At 35.2% G+C, this 21,033-nt stretch overlaps 1 protein-coding gene across 1 annotated transcript in view; it reads right to left on the bottom strand.

Moving 5' to 3' along the window:
- LOC138306291 (uncharacterized) overlaps window positions 1–20,416 on the bottom strand; it is a 34,548-nt gene extending 14,132 nt beyond the window's left edge. Inside the window, exons 1-3 of the mRNA XM_069246710.1 lie at window positions 20,377–20,416; window positions 19,338–19,409; window positions 15,853–15,895 (exon numbers count right to left, since the gene is read on the bottom strand). Coding sequence (XP_069102811.1) covers window positions 15,853–15,895; window positions 19,338–19,408 — 114 coding nt within the window. The 5' untranslated portion in view covers window position 19,409; window positions 20,377–20,416. The remainder of the gene's footprint in view (window positions 1–15,852; window positions 15,896–19,337; window positions 19,410–20,376) is intronic.
- Window positions 20,417–21,033: the final 617 nt, after the last annotated feature.

Below are 21,033 nucleotides of genomic sequence, written 5' to 3' on the forward strand. Positions count from 1 at the left end.
GTTGGTTACTTAACAGTGCCATTCGTCTAAGCTAACTTTTGCTGTTGTATTAAACTTTATCAACCTTAAGAATTGACTCTTGATTTCTGTCCGGCTACAAGCTCGATTTGGCGCAGGTGACCAGGACGTTTTGAGAAAAGACAAGGAAGAGCGACAGATAGAAGAAAACAGAAAAAAAACAGAAACAAGGTAGGACAACTACTTTTTATGCTCTCATAAGTTAGTACTTAATCCAACCACAGTTTTGTAATCAATAATTTGATAAAGTTTGGTACGCATGCAAGTCTCCACAGACTAACTAGGGTAAGAGCAAGAGGACTCATAGGGAATTAAAAATAAGTAAATAAATAGATAAATAGATAAAATAAAAGGGAAAATAAAATGGATATGGCTAAGGAAATAGATAGCATTACTCAGCAGATGAAGCTTCCTTTTTGGAGACTGGAAGTGGTAGAGAACATGTAACGGGGGAGATAGTAGTATAAATATAGATTTTGTACGTCGTCAAGCAGATACAGGGTCAGTACCTCGTCAAGCAGACGCAGATGTTGAACGGCAACAAATGTTGCTGGAGATAGGTCGTAATTTTAAAACACTGGCTGCGGCCATGACAACGCAAGGTATTAGTCAAACAATAAAACCATATGACATACAAACCAAACTGTTCAAACAGTGGGTAAAAGACGTTGAAAAATATGCAAAATTGACCGACTGGCTTAACACGGACATATCCAATATAGCTTATCAAACTTGTACTGGGGCGATAGGAGATTGCATTAAGCGATATCTAGTAGAGGCTGAAAGGGTAAAGGCAGCACCAAGCTGGATAGATTTAAAACTATTATTAAAAAGGAGATTTGGCGAAATAACAGATGTACAGCAAGCACTTGCCCTGTTCAGGAAAACAAAACAAAAGGGTTCTGAGAGCGTACAGATATTTTCAGAAAGACTATTGCAGTTGGCAGAGGATGCCTATCCTCATGCCATTGAAGTTAATCAAGGCATTATTCAACAACAGCTTGTTGATACCGTACTTAATACGTGTAACATTCCCTCAAACGCGTTTGGGTTTCGTTTGCGTTCCTTTCGTTTAGTTTCGTTTGCGTTTCCTTTCGTTAATCGTTTTTCGTTTGCGTTTGCGCTTCCGGATTCGTTTTCGTTCGCTTGCATTCGTTTGCGTTTGAGCTTTTATTTGAATTCGTTTTCGTTCGTTTGCGTTTGTGTGCGTTTGCGTTTCGTCAACCGGATGTACTTCATTTCGTTTTGATTGGGAATTGTTAGTTGCGCATGCGCAAGCAAAAACTAAAAATGGAGTCAACTGCCGGTGTAGCACTAGACCTATTTCACTGTAAAACATTTGAAACTTTAAATATATAGAATATGTAACAAGGTGCAGGATTTCAAATGATTTTAATCACGGACATTTAATTTGTACATGTACTGTAACTGTAGCTGAAGCTTAACCGATCGAGCTGTAGGTACATGTATATGTCATCTTTTCCTAAAAATACGTGTTTATCAAATATCACATTTACTCTAGTACAAATAAAACAAATACGATATCTCTGTATTTCATGAACTATTTTCGGTAACATTAATTTACGGACATCTTTTACTGGGATTATATATCAAGGACGTATGTATCTACATGTACTTATAAATCCTTAGATACTCGAGATCCATTACATTAAAATTCGATCCAGTCATTTGAAACTAACTCATATATCACGATCTAAAATTTCTACACGTAGAAATACCAACTATCCGTTACGGTACAGTGAGTCAGACACATGTACGTAACATCTGGACCGTTACTCAGGTAAGATACGTGCTATTTGCAGAGCTCCGGTCTAGCCGTTGCCGCCGGGTGTGATCAGGTGACACTAATTAATTAACATATATAATCGTCCAGTCTTGGTCATGGTCCAACGGGCTTCTAAAAGGGGAGTTATTTCAATTCATTTTATACCGTTCACGGTCCATAAGTGCAAGTTACAACTTGTTAAATATACAATTCATATTGCAAAAGAGACGGAAAGTGATACATATACCATGGATATTAAATTTTCAGCAAATATCTCATCTTTTTCACCTTTCCTTAAAAGCAAAATAGATAAATCAAGGATGTATAGTGTGTTCATCTAAGTCCTTAGTGTTGTTACTTGTAAATACTTGGATGAAATTTACCAGAATTTTGTAATTCTTTAACGTTGTTAACACTTAAAAAAATTGGTCTTCTGTAATACTATTTCTTAATATACATTTGGCGTAAAACATTGTAAAATGGACATTGTAATAGAAAGTGATATTCATCACCAAGTAAGTTCATTTAAATCACAAGATATACAATAGGTTAATTTGTAAAATAAAATTATAACAAAAATTATCAATTGAATGTTTGTACAGTATACCATGTGTTGTATTACAGTAAATACATTGTTAATAACCTCTTGTCTATATGCCTCATTAATTCTATTCTGAATAATTTGAAATCTGTACTGTAACAGTCAGCGTTATTTGGATACCATATTCCTTCACAAATCTTGTTTGAATATGTACGATATCATACGTGTACAACGTACATGTTATTACCCAAAGAACGACAGAAACATATTTGCAGAATAACATTAATATGATATTAAGAATAAAAAACAAATACATGTAATAATGAATTATAAAAGAATCGCCCAAGACTGTTTTTCATTAATTTTACATATTTTGTGGTCCAAAATTTATATTTGTTCAAATATTTGAAGACCTCTTCTTAAAATTACCGTCAATGCAAGTAAACCGTATGGTGAATTTTATAGGATACGAAAGACCTTTACGAAAGACTAGTGATTTTCGTCATGTATATACCACGTGCCATACGTATACGTATACAACAATTTTATTCGAAAGAAACATATTAATGCATTATTCCTCGTGAAAATAATTGCCAATGTCAAATTATGTATATGTATTTTTTTTAATATATTTGTATATATTATAGCAAGGATTTATAAGTGTCCTTGATTATAGTTATATAACTTTCAAGTGTGTTTTTTTATATTATAAGATACTGATAAAATGCCTATTGTTGAATGCCAATCGTTTTCAGTGTTGTTCATATTATTACACTTACAATTTTATTATTTATGTATCTTAAAAAAAATATATATATATTTGCAAGCCGGTACAGCAAGAACGTACATTTATGAAATGGTATATACATGCGTCCTTTGTTTAGTACACCCGTGACCAAAGCTTTTGTAATTGTGCCTTGGGCCGTGATATTGCTTGCCGAGGTGAACAAGTACCAAGATACTAGCTGTAACTATATATAGAGACTAATCCGGATCACTATACAACCGTTGTGCCGATCGATTACTATGATCACGTTTAATTTCCGGTCTCGGCGATTTTTACCTTTCGTTTTTCGTTTTTCGTTCGCGTATTTCGTTTTGCGTTATGCGTTTTTCGTTTTTCGTTTGCGTTCATCTTCGATAGCTTGCGTTTTTCGTTTGCGTTTTTCGTTTAGAGAGAAACGCGTTTTTCGTTTTTCATTTGCGTTTTCGTTCGTGTGCATTTGGTTTTTTTTTCGTTTTCGTTTTTCGTTTCGCGTGCGTGTCGAGGGAACGTTACACGCATTAAGTACTGTACCATTGCGATGGGTTGAAATTTGACTATCTTAAGATAAAAGTTCTAAGGGGGGGAACAAAAAACTTTAGATGATGCAGTACAGATCGCAATGAGAGAACAGAATTTAAGAAAAAGAATAGACTTAAGGCGATCACATGATCACCAGACTCGACAAGGCAATTCGACACATGCTAGACAGACAGACATGACGGGTATAGACAATAGAAACATTCAACCAATGGAGATGAGACCACAAAAATCATGTTATCACTGTGGGAAGCAGGGGCACACTGCGAGGGATTGTAGAGGCGGCAGAAAGAAAAAAAATATTTCTGCCATACAATCTCAGCATACGACTGACACTGAATGCTGTTATTGTCATAAAATAGGGCGCATTAGGCGTGACTGCCCCCATTTGAAACTTTAAACTAGAGCACTCCTTTCTTAGTGAAGCCGATGAAAGGAGTAGGAATAAAACTCAAAAGACACATAGTTTTGGTATATCACTAGCAGGTAATCCTAGTTCTTGTATTTTATCAATAGGAAAACAAAAATTTCGCAGTCTCGTAGATTCTGGGGCAGAAGTTAGCCTAATAAAGATAAGTTTATTTAATAAACTTCCCATGAAACCAAAACTCATTAAAGAAAAAGTGAATTTAGAGGCTGTAAATGGAAATGAACTCTCCGCATTAGGCTGTACAGAGCTAACATTTAAGATGAAAGGTCAAACATTGACCCATAAATTTGTAGTTGTTGATGGTATGAACAGAAATTTCATATTAGGGAAAGATTTGCTGCACCAGAATGTTGTCAGAATATTCTTTGATTTAGGTTGTCTTAAGATAGGCAAAACATATGTGCCACTAGAGGAGGACATACACGTGTCTGCTTTAATAAGATTACATAAGAAAGTGGTTTTAAAACCACAATCTGTAACATTATGTAATGTTAGTGTGAATAAAGGCTTCAACACAGATAGCTCACAGTTACTTGAAGTAACGCAAACGCCAGGTTGCCTCCAGGACGACCCTGGTGTATTTTTACATGAGACAGTGTCTGATTTACGACATCAGCAAAGGATACCAGTCCTGATTGTTAATGAGACTTACAAACATCACCGATTGCGACGAGGTAGGGTGGTTGGCGAGGCACAGACGTTAGATCGTAATGAAATATCAGAGGTATATTCTAAGAAAACCACAGTAGATGAAGAACGGTTTTAGAAGACAGATGTCCCAGAATAAAATAGAGCTAATATCCTACAGATCCTCGAGGCAAACAGGGATATCTTTGCAAGGAAAGATAAAGAGTTGGGACACACAGACACTGTGAAGTCATGCACCGATTCGGAAACGCCCATATAGAACACCACTTAACAAGAGACAGGTAATTAGCAAGGCGGTAGACGAGATGTTAGAGGCTAAGATCATTGAAATGTCTCAATCTCCTTTGTCCTTTCCATTGGTTATCGTTGATAAAAAAGATCAAACAAAGAGAATGTGTGTGGATTTCAGGTCCCTTAACAAGACCTAAAAAGTGGTTATTGGCAAGTAGAAATGGAGGATGGAAGCAAGGAAAAGACAGCGTTTACATGTCACCGGGGACTATTTCAGTTCCGAAGAATGCCGTTTGGCTTCAACAATGCGCCATCGGTTTTTCAGAGTCTTATGTATATCGTCTTACAAGGATGTGAAAACTTTGAAACAACATACTTGGATGATGTATTGATATTTTCCAAAACGGAAGCAGAACACCTACATCATATCGAGGTTTTATCGGAATGGCAAGTTATTATAGACGGTTTATTCCAAACTTTTCACAGATAGCTGAACCATCAATTAAGCTTACAAAGAAGTTTGCAAGGTTCCAGTGGACAGTGGACTGTCGAAAGGGTTTTGACTTCCTAAAGGACAGCCTTACCGTGGTACCGTTACTGGCGTATCCAGATACCAGTAAACCTTATACCTTGTACACTGATGCAAGCGACACCTGTATTGGGGCTTGTCTCACTCAGAGGAAGGTATGGAGATGCCACTAAATTGTTTGTCCCATAAACTCAGTCCTACACAAACAAAATGGCCGGTTATAGAAAAGGAGGCGTTTGCAATCCATTACTCCCTGCAAAAATTAGATCTCTATCTCCATAATGCTAATTTTGTTATAAAAACAGATCATAAACCCTTAAGATACATCTCAGATTCTCCTATGCAGAATAAAAAGATACAAATGTGGGCGCTTAGTTTAGCGGGTTACAACTGTAGAGTAGATTATATAGAGGGGAAACATAACTTCTGCGCAGATTTGTTGTCGCGCATTCCAAGCGATACCACCCAAAACACCGAGGAAGCCTCCCAAAGAAAAGTGCCTTAGAAGTAAGCGCATTAAATTCGAATAAGTTTGATCCAAGGATGCACGCAAGCCGTCATATTAATGAACCTGATGACTTTAGCAAGCCACAGTGGGACATACAAGGAGAATTGGATATACAAAAGGAGCAAAACAAGGACGAAGATGTTGTAAGTCTTAAGTCACGCTTAAACAGTGGGAAGGCTACTAAGACGGAGGAGAAACGTCACTTGATCCTAAATGGACTTCTGTGTTATCTGTCCAGTGAAGATACAGATGATCCCCGATTACGGTTGTATATTCCTAAATAAATCTTGGTGATTAAGCAGTATGACGACTTACTTGGACACATGGCTCTTGATAAGAGTTATGACTCCATGAAACTGAAGTATTTCTTTCCAAACATGTACAGAAAATTGCACGGTTACATTGAGAAATGTGTTACGTGTCAGACAAGAAGCAACAAACGTCCCAGACCCCCTATGCAGGGATACAGAAATACCCCTTTATCACTTCGCGAAGATAGGTTTAGACCTGTCTGGTCCATATCCCACCACGTTGTCAGGCAACAAATACATAATATCATTCATTGATTTGTACTCTGGATGGCCTGAAGCGTTTAGTGTACCTGATAAATCAGCTGACAATATTGTACATCTTATAATAGAGGAGATATGACCCAGGTATGGTTGTCCGTTAGATATTACTACGGACAATGGGAAGGAAAATGTCAACAAGGCAGTAGCAGATACACTAAGAACATTAAATATCCATCATATCACAACATCTTATTATTGTCCTCAAGGCACTGGCAAGGTTGAACGGTTTCACCGAACTCTGCATGATGTAATGGCTAAGAAATTAGAAGATGATGTACAGACATGGGATCTTTATCTTAATCAGACTCTTGCAGCGATTAGGTTTCACAATAATGAGTCAGCAAGGTGTTCACCGTTCTTCCTTCTTTACAACAGAGATGTAGTATTACCATTGGATACCATACTCAAACCAAGACAACGCTATACTGGAGAATCTTTACACAAGATTGCTCTTAAACAACAACACAAGTCGTTTGTTACAGTACACAGACGACTTAAACAAGTTAAGAAACAACAGAAGAAACATAAGGATAAGGGAAGCAAAAATGAAGGCTTCCAGATTGATGACCCTGTATATTTTAGAAATCATCTTAAGAAGTTTAAGCTGGACAACAAATGGACTCCGTTTTACAGAATCATCAACCAAACAGGTCCAGTAAGTTTTACTTTAAATAATCAGCTTGGATGGCAGTATTACAAAGGCTCATGCGAGACATTTGCGATTAGCTGATGTAGACGGGTAGCAAATTCCAAGACAGCTAATATGTAGGCCACTAAGGAAATCCGCATGTGTTGTACCAATTGAGTCAAGTGATTCGGAATATTCCGAAGAGGACACGCTGCCGCTTCAACGAATAGTTGACAGGACCAGGAGGGAGAGAGAAGACTCGGAAGAAGAAGATAATATTCCACTTATGGAGCTACAACAGCGTCTTAGTTCTAAAAAAAACCGTCGGAAAGAGAAGACATTTGAATCTGAAGACGGCAGTCAGAGTAGTGATTCAACCGGGCATGACTCAGAAAGTACTGAGACAAAAATGGATATCGATGAGGTAACACAAAGACAAGGAAAAAGAGATCCTAGTGTTAATCATCATAAAAGGGATATCCTCGAAAACAGAAAAGATTATGAAGAATATAAAGTCGCACAAAGTATGTCTCAGGACCCTAAATTATTAATGAAGAATTTAATGGCAGCCTGTTTGTATCTAACGAATTAAAGATCAATCGTTTGGATAATCTTAAATCCTTAGTATAGGTACTTTTACAGGTAATTTATGCCGATATGTGCTAATGGATATTTTTATGCTAATATGTTACAGGTATGGAAATGAGGTATTTTCCATTACTCGTTCTCGCTGTTTTCTTGAAACAAACATATTCATCGGTATTAGAAGGAAATGTTTTGTTTGAAAAAGTAAATGAGATCACTCCAACTCGTTCTAGATGGCTAGTATCTTTCTGTCTAGACTTAAACCCTTATAACGACTTACTAAGGAAGTTAAGTGTCAGTTTGTCCGAAGTAAATCAGACTATTGATGAAAAATATGTAAATGGTAACTCTATGGTAAACGATAAACGAATTGAAACTAGGACAGGACATCGTGTTAGTGGTGTTTTGAAAGTTCTAAGACATGAAGTAATAAATTTGTAAGAAAGTTATATGTTCCTCCAAGACGAACTTTTGAGTCTTGAAACTATGCATACGTCTGAAAAGCAACATGGCAAATCAAAGCGGTCTGTTATACCATTAGTTGGAAAAGCGCTTTCATTTTTATTTGGGCCATTAAGTGAGGTTAATGTTAATTCAATTAGAAATAACATTAACAGGTTAGGTCATGGACAACAAGTACTTAAACACATGGTCCAACAAAGTCTTACTATTTTAAACTCCACTCGAACGCAAGTAGTACACAATAGGCAAGGATTAGGAGAAGTTATTAGGGCAATTAATATGTTTAGAAATTTGAGTCAGCAATTAACCGGAGAATTAACAGAAATGCAAAGTCTCTTATATTTGTACACTGATTTAGATAGAACTTTAGCAGAGACAACGGAACTGTTAAATATAGCTAGGTCTAATTTACAGAATCTGAAATCACAAATTAACATGTTGTCGTTAGGACATTTATCTCCTAAAGTTATTGATCCTAGTCAATTGAGAGAGTTATTATGGGAGGTGAGGGGGCACCTATTACCACAATTGTCGTTACCATTTGACCCAGACAATGACCTTTGGACATATTACAAGACACTGACGTGTACGACTCTGATTCATGATGACGAGTTAGTAGTTGTTTTGGCCATACCACTTTTGGACATATCGGTAAAATTCGAAATATTCAAAATTCATAATCTGCCACTTCCACTTCCAGATAGTAGTAACATAAAGTTACTGGCTACGTATTGTCTAGAAACTGATTCTTTAGCGATAGAAAAAGATAGAACAAAGTTTGTACCTTTGTCATCAGACGAATTATCACGATGTGGTGATCCCAGTATTAAGTATTGTCAACTTCGGAGTCTAATATACACTATTAGATCGAATAACAAGTGTGTAATAAATTTGTTTATAAAGGAAATGTCAAAGATCAAAAGTGTGTGTCGTACAGTTATGCATACGAATATTCGCCTACCACATGCTAGATACATATCAAACGGCCATTTGGTAATAATTTCAAATGAAAACCTAACATTCACCATTAGATGTAATAAAGATTTGAATTCCATTAGTAAGGTAATTGTTAATAAACCTATAGGAGTATTATCATTAGACGTCGGGTGCTCAGCAACTAGTGGTCTTATGACTATTCTTGTCTATTATCATTTTGAAAGTAAGTACAACTTATCTATGGCCTTACAAGAATTCTTAAACAGTTATGATGTCGGTTCGAGTAAATTATGGCACCCAGTACTTAGGGCTTTTCCCAATTTTAGTGAAATAAATCTTCCAAGAAAATTAAAATTAATGAAAGAAATATCAGTAGATAAATTAATAGATGAATTAAATCAGAACATTGAACCAGTAGACCCAATGTCATTGAATATCCCTACTTGGATTTATTTTAGTGGGTTCTGTGGAGTGATTTGCATTGTTATTATTGCGTATTATTTTAGATTAAGGCTACGGCTATGCTTTCAAAATTGTGTAACATGTAAGTGGTTTGGACACAAGGAAAACAGAGAGTCGAGTAGCAAATCAAGAGATCTGCACAAATGACGAAGCCAGAGCATCTATGTTGCCGGAAGGTCCACATGAGAACAGTTTCTCAAGACCAAGAAATACTATTGGACAACAGAGTGTGATGTCAAAGAAAGTTGAGAGCGGCGTCCACGCTCAATTCGCCGTACCGGATTCATCACAAGGCGGTGTACAATTACTAGAGAAAATGCTCCGTCCCTAACGAAATAAAAATCTGAAATCCAGCAAAGAAGGGATCAATATATTGCTGCTTATGTATCATGGATTAGTGACATTGTTGTGTTGTTTAGCAACATTATGGTCGCAATCAGGAAATAATGGTTGTAATACAGAGACATAATATATGGTACGTTGGTGAATTGACCTTTCACTGTGTGTAAATAATAACACTTTTAATATGGACGCAATCCTGTGAAGGACGCACAATTAGTATAACACTGTAATCTACGTAATTATACTGTAATAACCAGAAAACGCTTTCGTGCCAGGGAAAACAAACTTTGTATTAAACCAATTTGTTCAGCGTGTGTATATCTGAACGATGAAGTGTGTGGTGGAAATTATGCTGGACTATCCATAGCTACACCTTAATTTGGACAACGTATTTTACATGGCCCAACAATATCTGTGTCGGTGTAGTATGTGAAGTGGAACTTTCTCGTGAATTAGTTAACAGGACAGTTTCATGGAAATTATTCGGCACCACATGATGTTATCAAGCGTGAACTGTAAACACAAGTGAACAAACTCTGATAAATGAAGTTTAAAAACAGTTAATGAACTGGAAAAATGATAATTATAATGAACCTGGAATACCACTATACGATCGCAAGCTAAGAATAACCGAATTGTATCGGTTTAATGTGTATTTAATCGAAATAAGCATGTGCAGTGCATGCGTTTTATCTTATGTATTAATAAAATGAAAATATGGATGGCAATTTAAGTACCCAATGATATATTTTACTAGTCTTGACCAATGATAGGTTTGTTTCATAGTATTAGTAAATTTGTTATTTACTGTAAGAAAATTTTAAATTCTTCTAAAAAGAAGTTGGGGGCGAGTGTAATACTATGAGGCGTTGACATAGTTTAGATAATTACATATAGCTATTGATTGTATAAAATTAGATAATAGCATATAGGCACGAGTTGAAAATTAAGATAATTACATATTGATACTATGTTTGAGATAACTACATAATTAAATATTAAATGTAAAGTACAAAGCTGAAAGGTTGCATTGCTCTGTACTACCGGTTGATGTTATTATTTAGAAACAGGTATAGTATAAATGAAAGCTAATTCAATATCAAGTCCTTTACTTACTTTATACCATTATTTGGTTGTATTCCCTTCTAATTAGTATTATAGTATTCTATTAGGTGAAGATATATTTGATATTCTAGTCGTCAATTAACATATATTTTGTCTTCATTTTCTATTACTATTCCGAGTCTGCTGATGAGAACCAATAACTCGTTTTATCGCTCAGCTTGTTTAGCAGACAAAAATCACGAATAGAAAACAATTTTAGTTTGTGTTTCATACTTCATGACTGTTGATTACTGCCTGTCGCCCACCTTGTTGACCATTCGGTCACACAATTCTTCATAACCTGCTTGAGCTATAATGCCTAAAATTAGAATAGGTTTAGGGTGTATTAAATCTTTACTTAACAACCCTGATGATGTTTATTGTTATGTGTCCTTAAAAAGATGCTTTACTTAACAATGCATATTTTGTTCTGCTATACTTGCTTTTTTTTCACACTTGTCCTTGGCATCCGATGTCGTGTGTTAATGACCGTATATACACATGTTTTCCTTAAAAGAAAAATAAAGTGTTCAGCCGTCCTAGTTAGTTTACCATTTCACCTTATTTTCACATGTTTAAAACTTAAGTCTCTTTCGACCATGGTCATTGAATTAGCAGGATACGCGGACATAGCATAAGAAACGAATAAAGCTTACAGAATGTATCGGTATATTAACATAATTTATGTATTTAGTCGAGGGATATTACAAATTTCTGGTTTCCTCGATCTTGGTAAAACAAAGTAATGACAGTACAATATCTACTTGCTTGCTTTTTTTACCTAGACCCTCACACATAGTTTATTTTGTGATTTTAGATTGTTCTAATTCTTAATTTCTTTTACGAGGATGGCCAACAGCCCTTTGACCACTTGATGCTCTCCTCGAAACATATGGCAATAATTGTTTGTTATGTGTTTGATTATTTAACGTCCTATTAACAGCTATGGTCATGTAAGGACGGCCTCCCATGTATGCGCTGTGTTGCATGTATGTTGTGCGAGGTGCATGTCTTGGGAGACTGCAGTATATTCATGTTGTGTCTTCTTGTATAGTGGGACTGTTGCCCTTTTTATAGTGCTATATCACTGAAGCATGCCGCCGAAGACACCAAGCAATATGGCAATAAAATATATACATGCCAATAAATTAGAATAACACCCACACACACTCTCTCACTCACACAAGCATTCCATGACAAAAGAGAGAGAGAAAGCGAGAGAGAAAGGAGGGAGAATGAGAGGAGGCGGAAGAAGGGGGGAACAATGCAGAGAGGAGGGGGATTGGGATGTAAAGAAATAATTATTTAGAATATTTTGAAGTCGGCGATATATTTCGAAAACGGAATCTTCTGAGCCACGTAATGAAAATTTTATAAAGACATCATTGATAGGTAGGAGATTTATGATAAGGTCATGATTGACATTTTGAGCCAGCTCTTTAATAGTATTTTGAATTAGTTTTGTACGTGTGGTGCTAAATCTTGAACATAACAAAAACAAATGTTTTTCATCCTCAGAAGAATGTACACAGAAATTACAATATTTATTTGGTGTCAATTTGTAAGAAAATCTATGTTTGTTGAGAGCACTGAGGCCTATTCTTTTTCTACAATGACAATCTGATTAAAATACTGATCCGTTTTTCCACTACGTTTAAGAGAATCTGAACAAAAATCCGTTAGGGGTCATGCCCAGGTGACCTTGAAATGGCCAATCAAATTGCTACTTGCAAATTTTTGACAGTGAATTTCAGGGGACGAAATAATTTGAAATAACTCTTAGAATTATTTTGGTTTACATAGTCATCTCGACTAAATAGCTCACCACAGCTGCTTGTATATGTAAACTTGGATGAAATATCGTTTTCAATTAATGTAGCGAGGTGTAGAAAATGCATTTGATATGAAGTCCAAGTTCTATAAAGGTCATCCAAGCATGACCCCTTATGGGATATTGTGAGATCCCCTATTGAACAGTGCCCGAATGTATTTAATGGATTTGATTTTGGAGCCGAACGTTTTCATAGTGCTTGCAAAAAAGAGTTAAGAGTATCTAGTGGGTTTACCTAATGCGCTCGGGAAGGTTGTTCCAGTCTCTAATGATTTTTGGAAAGAAAGATTGGTGATTGAATGTTTTATTGGAAAGAGGTGGAAGTAGACTAATGTATTATAATTTCTGAAATTAAAGTTAGGAGTGCGATGTGAAAGGAGTGGAAAGATCGATTTCAAGTATGGAGGGGCGAGATCATGTTTAATTTTAAATAACATTTTAAGTCTACAATGCTTTCTTCTATCACTTAGTCACTCCCAGCCAAGTTCAGTTAAACGTTTTGTTTATGCCCTTATATACCTTATATGCCCTGTGCAAATTAAAGCAGCCCGTCGCTAGACACTTTCAACAAGGTCGGATTCATGCCATTTGAAGTTATCAAAGAGTATGCAGCCATATTCCAGGATAGATCTTACCACAGATTTATATAGTTTTTCGAGACCGTCACGTGGTATATTATGTACTGTTATATGTTTAATATGTTATTAGCCTTTGCTATAATATGCACATGCCAGCTTAGGTTTCGATATAATAATACGCCAAGATTTGTATGTGTGTTGAAGCGATTGACAGTGACATTACTGAGCTGAAGATCAGGGTTGTTCAGAATGTGCTTTTTGTGTGAATATGACAAGTTCTGTTTTCGTTTCATTAAAAGTAACTAACCAACGCTTTGCTCAATTTGAGAGATCATTATTTAATTTATTTATACAGTCTGTGTTATTAATTTCTGAAGGGAGAGAACTGTCGTCTGCAAATAAGTTGATGTCTGAAAGAATCCCTACATTAGTGTCATTAACAAATATCTGAATTCAGTAAAGGGCCAAGTATAGAGCCCTGGGGGACACCAGAGTTGGTATACCTACGTTCTAATGATTGGCCATTTAAAACAAAAAATGATTTCTATTTGAAAGAAAGCTTTTAAGGCAGTTAAGTAGATACCATTTCATACCAATATTCTCTAGTTTATGTATAAGAGCTTCGTGTCATACCTTATTAATGGAAACGCCAAAGAAACGGAACACACATCTTTTCCGTCATCAACGCTTTTGTAAATTTTGTAAGTATTTTTTTTTATAATTGGTTAATTGTAGAATCGTTTTTAAAAACCAGAATTTTCCTTAATGAGGAGATTGTTAACCACGAGAAAGTTATAAATGTGTTTATAGACTATTTTTCGAGACATTTTAAGATATTTGATAAGACGGTAATTTGTCACATCTTGTTTTGTGCCTTTCTTGTGGATAGGGCACACCTGGGCTGTTTTCCATATGGTTGGAAAGCAACCCGATCTAAGGGAAACACAGTTGTATCAAAAATATCAGACCATATTTGACACAGTGACTCTGAACAATGTTTAGGTGCTTTGTTCTTTTAATTTACAGTTATGGCACAGTGATGGAGATTGCAAAATGTTGTTTATCAACAAAAATTAGATCAAGTATTTAGGCAGAAGTATCTGTGATGTGTGTTGATTAGTCTATTATTTGGTGCATGCTATTTTGTTTTGATATGTTTATCATATGTTTAACATACGTTGCCCTATTTCACTATTGATGTGTTGACTGTTCCAAGATAAACATCTACATGTATCATTAAAGTCACCGACGAATGCTCAGACTGCATGGTTTGAAGGTTGTCAGTAAAATAGGTATGAAAAACATTTTTAGTTTGGGCATCTTGGTTGAGTAGTGTATATAATCTGCTAAGGAAGATATTACCCGACCGGTGGGATATTTGCAGGATAATACATTCGATATGATTGGACTCGAGATCTAAACGACGTCTATGAGTAACGGTTTCACGAATATAGATTGCTACACCTCCACCAAGCCTATTCCTATCATTTCAAAAAAGGCGGTAACCGGGTAGAAGAAGGATGGATTTATCTATCTCCGGATATAACCAGGTCTCACTGTTAGCAATAACGTCAAACATTGCATTGATTGGTTACAAAGTACGCTTTCAATTTCGTCTAATTTATTGTGACGATATCTACTGTCGTTTGAGGTAGAAAGGAGACTGCGGGCATCAATGTGACATATAGACAGTTCATCAAACTTACCGGGACAAGGATTTGTGTGAACATCGCATAGAAGTTTTTAGGAAGGGCAAGTAACAACAGCAATTTAGGAGAAAGAACTTATGGTTAAAAACATGTGCATGTTTAATTTAATTGTGTATTATCGTGTGTGGTTGGTACATTTTGTACTTTTAAAAGACATGTAACACAATCTGAGGTTGTAAATGCCAATCTTGAATCTGTATTGTTCAAGACTAATCATAAAAGGTTATATATAAAGGTAGGGAGAAAAGTGGTAGAGAAATGGATAGGAGAAAATAGCAACTTCAAACTTCTTGAAATCTGAAAATGGTATTAAATATTATTACATACGTCTACATATCTACAGATGAGAGGTGCCGTGCAACTACATGAATTACATGAAAAAGATGTAGAGTATCATACATCGCAAGACACGGGTTACGTTTAGAGATATGATAACAAAACATGCAGGAATTCATGAGTTAAATGAATTCATAATTTCTACGTTAAAATGTAAGGCAGTACTTTCGTACAAGAAATATTAGTTATATAGATTTTAGATTAAACTTATATGGAAAAAATTAATTTGGGAATTGAAACAAAACGTACAAACAGTTACCGTCCAAACTTTAGTAAACTAAGTTTATATTAAGGTGATTTAGACAGGATTTACCTTAAGTCTCATTTGTTGTATTTCTTCTTCCGTTTTCCTAATTCTGAAAATAAAATTTTATTTGAACGCTCATTTAAGACTGAAATAAAAAAAAATATATAATAAAGTTGATTGTAACCATGTTTTTGTTGAGAGGTCAAGGTATTAATTGTCACTTGCTGAGAAAACGACTGAAAACTGGCGGGCAGTGAATTTGTATTTTGACTCTAGGAGGAACTACCTTAATTTGTCTTATTCAATGTAATAACATATCATCTCTGGCATTACAGAATAGTTTTTGTCGGTTCAAAATGGAAATTTGTTGTAAAAAGTCAGATGAAATTAAGGTCAAAGATCAAATACTTACATAGGCACTGCTTACAGTATTAGCAAAAAAACACTTGTACCCAATAAACTTCCTATAAAATGTGTCAAAGTTTTATATATAATACACTATCTTTAAACTTAAAAAATGTGGGGGGTTCATGGATCAAAGATCAAATAGAATTTTCTGAAAAAAATGTTCAGATATGGCTGGGAGTAAAATTGTATTTTGACTTTCAGGAGAACTAACTTTTTTTCAGTCGCAGCTGTTACGTAATCATTGTAAAAAAGTCGGTTTATAATGGGCAATGTTTGGATAAAGTCACATGAAGTCACTGCTGTTGAACTCTATCTGTGAACGACGAAAGTATTATACTACTGTAGCGAGTGTATATTGTATTGAATGAAGTGACCGGCAAGATAGTCGCGCCCAACTAAAATCAAGGTGGAGATGATTGGCTGAACTTGAAGTAGGCGGAGTTAAAAAATGATTGAAGTCTCATTTGCTGAAGATCAAACGCCAGCTGAACGCTGTGGCTAAATGTCTAACCCGCCTGCTTTTAGTGGTTATAAAACACATTTTTTAGCACATCGTCGTTAAAACGGCTAGTACCGCGGGAAAAAGAGATAATTTTCCTTTCAAAATCATCCTACACATCTATGCAAAGTCATGTCACTAAGAATTACCAGCCCCATTTGGAAAACATTTATCTAGATTTTTGAAAATTACCTTACTAAAATTCATAGTGTTTCCTGCTCGTAGAATATGCATAAGCAAGGCCAAAACTATGATTAAATGTATTGATCATAAACCCTAGTGATAACATATTCCATGCGTAATTCAGCTTATCCACTTGTAAAACGGAGCGTTTGAAATCAACTTGATTTCATTTACCTTAAACCTAAAATCTTTTAATCAATTTTGTAGCTCTAGAGTTTCGTTCACAAAAAAAGTTCTATTTCTCTTTAAGAGTAATTAATTATATTTGTCATGATCATACAATTTCGTTGTATTTAGAAAATGATATGTCACAAAACAAATTCCTCGGCAATATATAAATATAATGTTTGAAGAAAGTAACATGCTGGCATTTTAGAAAAGATTCCCTTTTTTCAAGCAAATGTTCGCTGCTTATCCGACTTTAAATATTACTTAATAAAGTTAATTATTTTCAAAATCTAACGAAATCAAATCCACCTGGATTTAAAAATTGTGTTGTAATTTATATAACCGTCGAAATTAAGTTCTTTACCATAAAAGGTGTTTGTGTTACTTCAATTATACATTCGCTATCACTAAAATTCATTTAGCAAATATTGTTTCGGGTTGTAAGAGAAATCATTACGGTTTTTCGTATACGTATCTGCTTTTCATTTTCAAAACTCCTAGCTTATTAGATCATGACGGGTTTCATGGTACGTAATTATAAGCTTACAAATATCTGAATTGAATTTAACACATACATTGTAATTTGTACCAGTTTATCACAGAAATCTTAACGGTTTTTAATTTTTTTTATCGTATTTATATTCAGGTCATATTTGAAAGGTATTAAAATTTAAACAAACCCCGCGTCTTAATTTTATCTTTCGTCACAAATATTCGCCTACAATTTCAAAATTAAATGTTATAAGCCTATGCATGTGACAAAATTATAACCTTTCAGTATGATAGGCAAAATATACCAAAAATACCAGATATATGTATATGTGTGTGTATCTCCAAACTTGAACTGCATGCAGGGTATATTTTATACATTGATGATGAATTTCCTGACCTTTCCGAATTCATATTGTCGACAATGAAAAAAAAGCTGGGTACTAATTAATAAAGAAAAGACAGCAGATAATTTGATCAAACTTCGAATATTATAATTGTTTATGTTGACATATCATCGGTCCTCGCTGATACATGTATACGTAAGAAGGCCCGTCACAAACACAAACACCAAATAGTAGCATCCAAACCCACGTGCCCTTCAAGACATATGTGGCCCCGCCCACCTTGTAAACGAACCATCCAATGAGAAAACGTTTTGATTTTCGACACCGCGGAGTACTTTGTACTATTGAATTATGAACTATTGTACTATAGTTGTCGTAATTGTATCACACTTTCGGAGTTCACAGATAGGGTTCAACGGCAGTAATGTCAAAGTTCATACTAGTATATTCGCAATGGGATGCCAATCATATAAAGTAACATTTAAGTTTCCAAAGAGAAAAAATTGTAAATATCAAATGAGCAACATAAAACACTGTTTGGGAGACAGAAAGAAAACATGATAACATGGAAAACTAATGCTCATGCAGTTTCAGAAAAAAATCAATAGTATTGTTTGAACAATCCTTTGTTGACATTTGGTATCTACAGAGATCGAGTTCACCTTCCCGCCAGTCATAGGGAATCTAGACCTATTATTTATACAAAATGGATTCCCTTTTAGATAAAGATGCTGTAGACCAACTATAAACCATGCGATTATTCTTAAAGCAGAATGATAAGTGGTATTCGATCAATCGTTCAAAACTAGCAGCGATTCAAAGGAATTGTTGACAGACGTCAATCCATGTAGATAAAATATAATTGATCCCAACGTCAAAGAGCTAAATATTTTATAAAACTTAGTGTATAGTGAACGGATTACTATGGCAACCGTATTATCAGCAAATGAAAACCTGAATGCTCATCTACATATTGTCTCCAATATTGCTGTGGAGTTGAGATGAATTTGGCCCAGACGTTCAATTCTAGTTATCGGATATTGTATACTACAATGCAACCAAAACGACGGAAACGACATGCACGGTGTCCCTCAAAAGAGGAAAAGACTTATTTCATAATATTTATTAACTATCATGTGTATAACCTCATATAAATCACCAAATTTTTTCTTTTTTTAGAGATAATATTTTGAGTACCATAAGGAATTCTGCAATACGTTAATCTCGTTCTAAGCCGGTATCATTGCATATTTTAACATATGACCTTTAACCACTTACTTTCACCCCATCGCATGGTACAAAAATAGCACCATAATGTTTACGAAAGAAGAAAGCTACTGAACAATTTGATATATTATGTCAAAATTCATCAAGAACAGCTCATGGAACTCATATCACACTAATTATTAGAATGTTCGTTTTTCTATTTAATTACGGGACATTAAAATCATACATACCGAATACAAGCGTTTCGTGCTTCAAGGTTTCGATGCGTATCATGTATATCGCAAGAGTATTCGTTTCCCATTCTGAAATTGGAAAAAAAAAGATTAACCAAATAATATGAAATTGTAATATTGTCCATTTACCCGCCCGCGTTGAAGATCTATCACAATAATATGTATCTCAATAAAACAAAAATTGCCAGCCTCATCTAATTCAGAACTGTTAAAGTTATATGTGCCTTAATTTTCGCACTCATATTTCTCATAATTTGAAGAAAAGAATACACTATTAATTATTCATACATTTTTACTGTGTCACCATCAACGACACATCGAGCACTCATCGTATTTGATGACACTTTCTGTCGTGTTTACGCTACGTGACTTCACGTTATTTTTAGTTCTTTCTTTTTTCTCCATATTCCGAAATGGAAAATATTAAGTCTTCGTTGGGCAAGTGGTAATGAAAGAGAAAATGTCATGGCGCGTATATTAGCCCGTTTTGAATTAAAGGCGGTTTTATTTCAAAATCAAACAAGAGGACCAAGGGCCTTAACGGTCATCTGACAACCTTAGCAATTGTCGAATAGGAAATTAATTTAATATGGCATCATGGCTAATTCATCCTGAATATCACTATACTAAGTGGAACTTGAAAAGAAGTTGGAACTTGATTTAACGTCGACACGAAAAATAACATCACTTGGTCCACATCATGTCTGGATCGTTGCAGACAAGACTCAGTTAAATAACATTGATTAAACTTGAAAAGAAGTGCAAAATTACTAAAAATAGGTAGAATATGTACAGAGCAAGATAAATGATTATTGTGGGACACAATATATTGTAAAAACGAAAATAATAAATCAATTTCAGAAGAAAAATCGTTGTGCAATTGAATACTCGAAAGACATGTATCTTAATGAATCCGGTGAGTTACATTAAAATGCATTTTGTTGCGCTAATCTTACTTTAATGTTATTTTTAGATTCGATATCCCTAACCCACTTCAATCAGCAATGCAATCATTTTTTGCAATAAAATGGCCTACCTTTTTACCTTCTCTTGTCAGTAACCTCTTTGGATACAAAATAAAATATCTCTTTGGCGACGATTTGCTTAGTCCTATGGATAGTCACTACTTATCTATAACGTTTATAAATACTTATTTCAATAGCATGATCCAGTAATTAACGGCATTTTTATGCTGCAATAAATATTATGTTTCTGATCGCAATAACTATTTCTATCTGTCAAAGTCCAATCAATACATATTTTCTCATATTTCTGTGGCACATCATCTAGTCTGTCTGTGGTCTGGATGTAGTGGATATTTTACCTGGACACGATGTCCACCTGTAGTGGACACCGTGTTCACACGTAGTGCACTCCGTGTCTACCTGTAGTCTAAATCTTGTGCACTCCGTGTCTACCTGTAGTCTAAACCTCGTGCACTCCGTGTCTACCTGTAGTCTAAACCTCGTGCACTCCGTGTCCACTCGTAGTTCACACCGTGTGCACAATGTGTAACCTTTAGTCTACTACCAACTGTATATATAGAACATATATGGGCCGAGATGTCTTAGGCCGATAACGGAACAGTGCCGAGGTGTCTTAGGCCGAGAACGGAACAGGGATCGTTCTCTCAAATTGTAGTCGCCTACTGAATCCATGATTCACCGATGTTTGCCGATTTTTTGAACATTTC

The sequence above is a fragment of the Argopecten irradians genome, chromosome 13 (genome assembly GCF_041381155.1).
Source record: "Argopecten irradians isolate NY chromosome 13, Ai_NY, whole genome shotgun sequence".
Classification (NCBI taxonomy): Eukaryota; Metazoa; Mollusca; class Bivalvia; order Pectinida; family Pectinidae; genus Argopecten; species Argopecten irradians.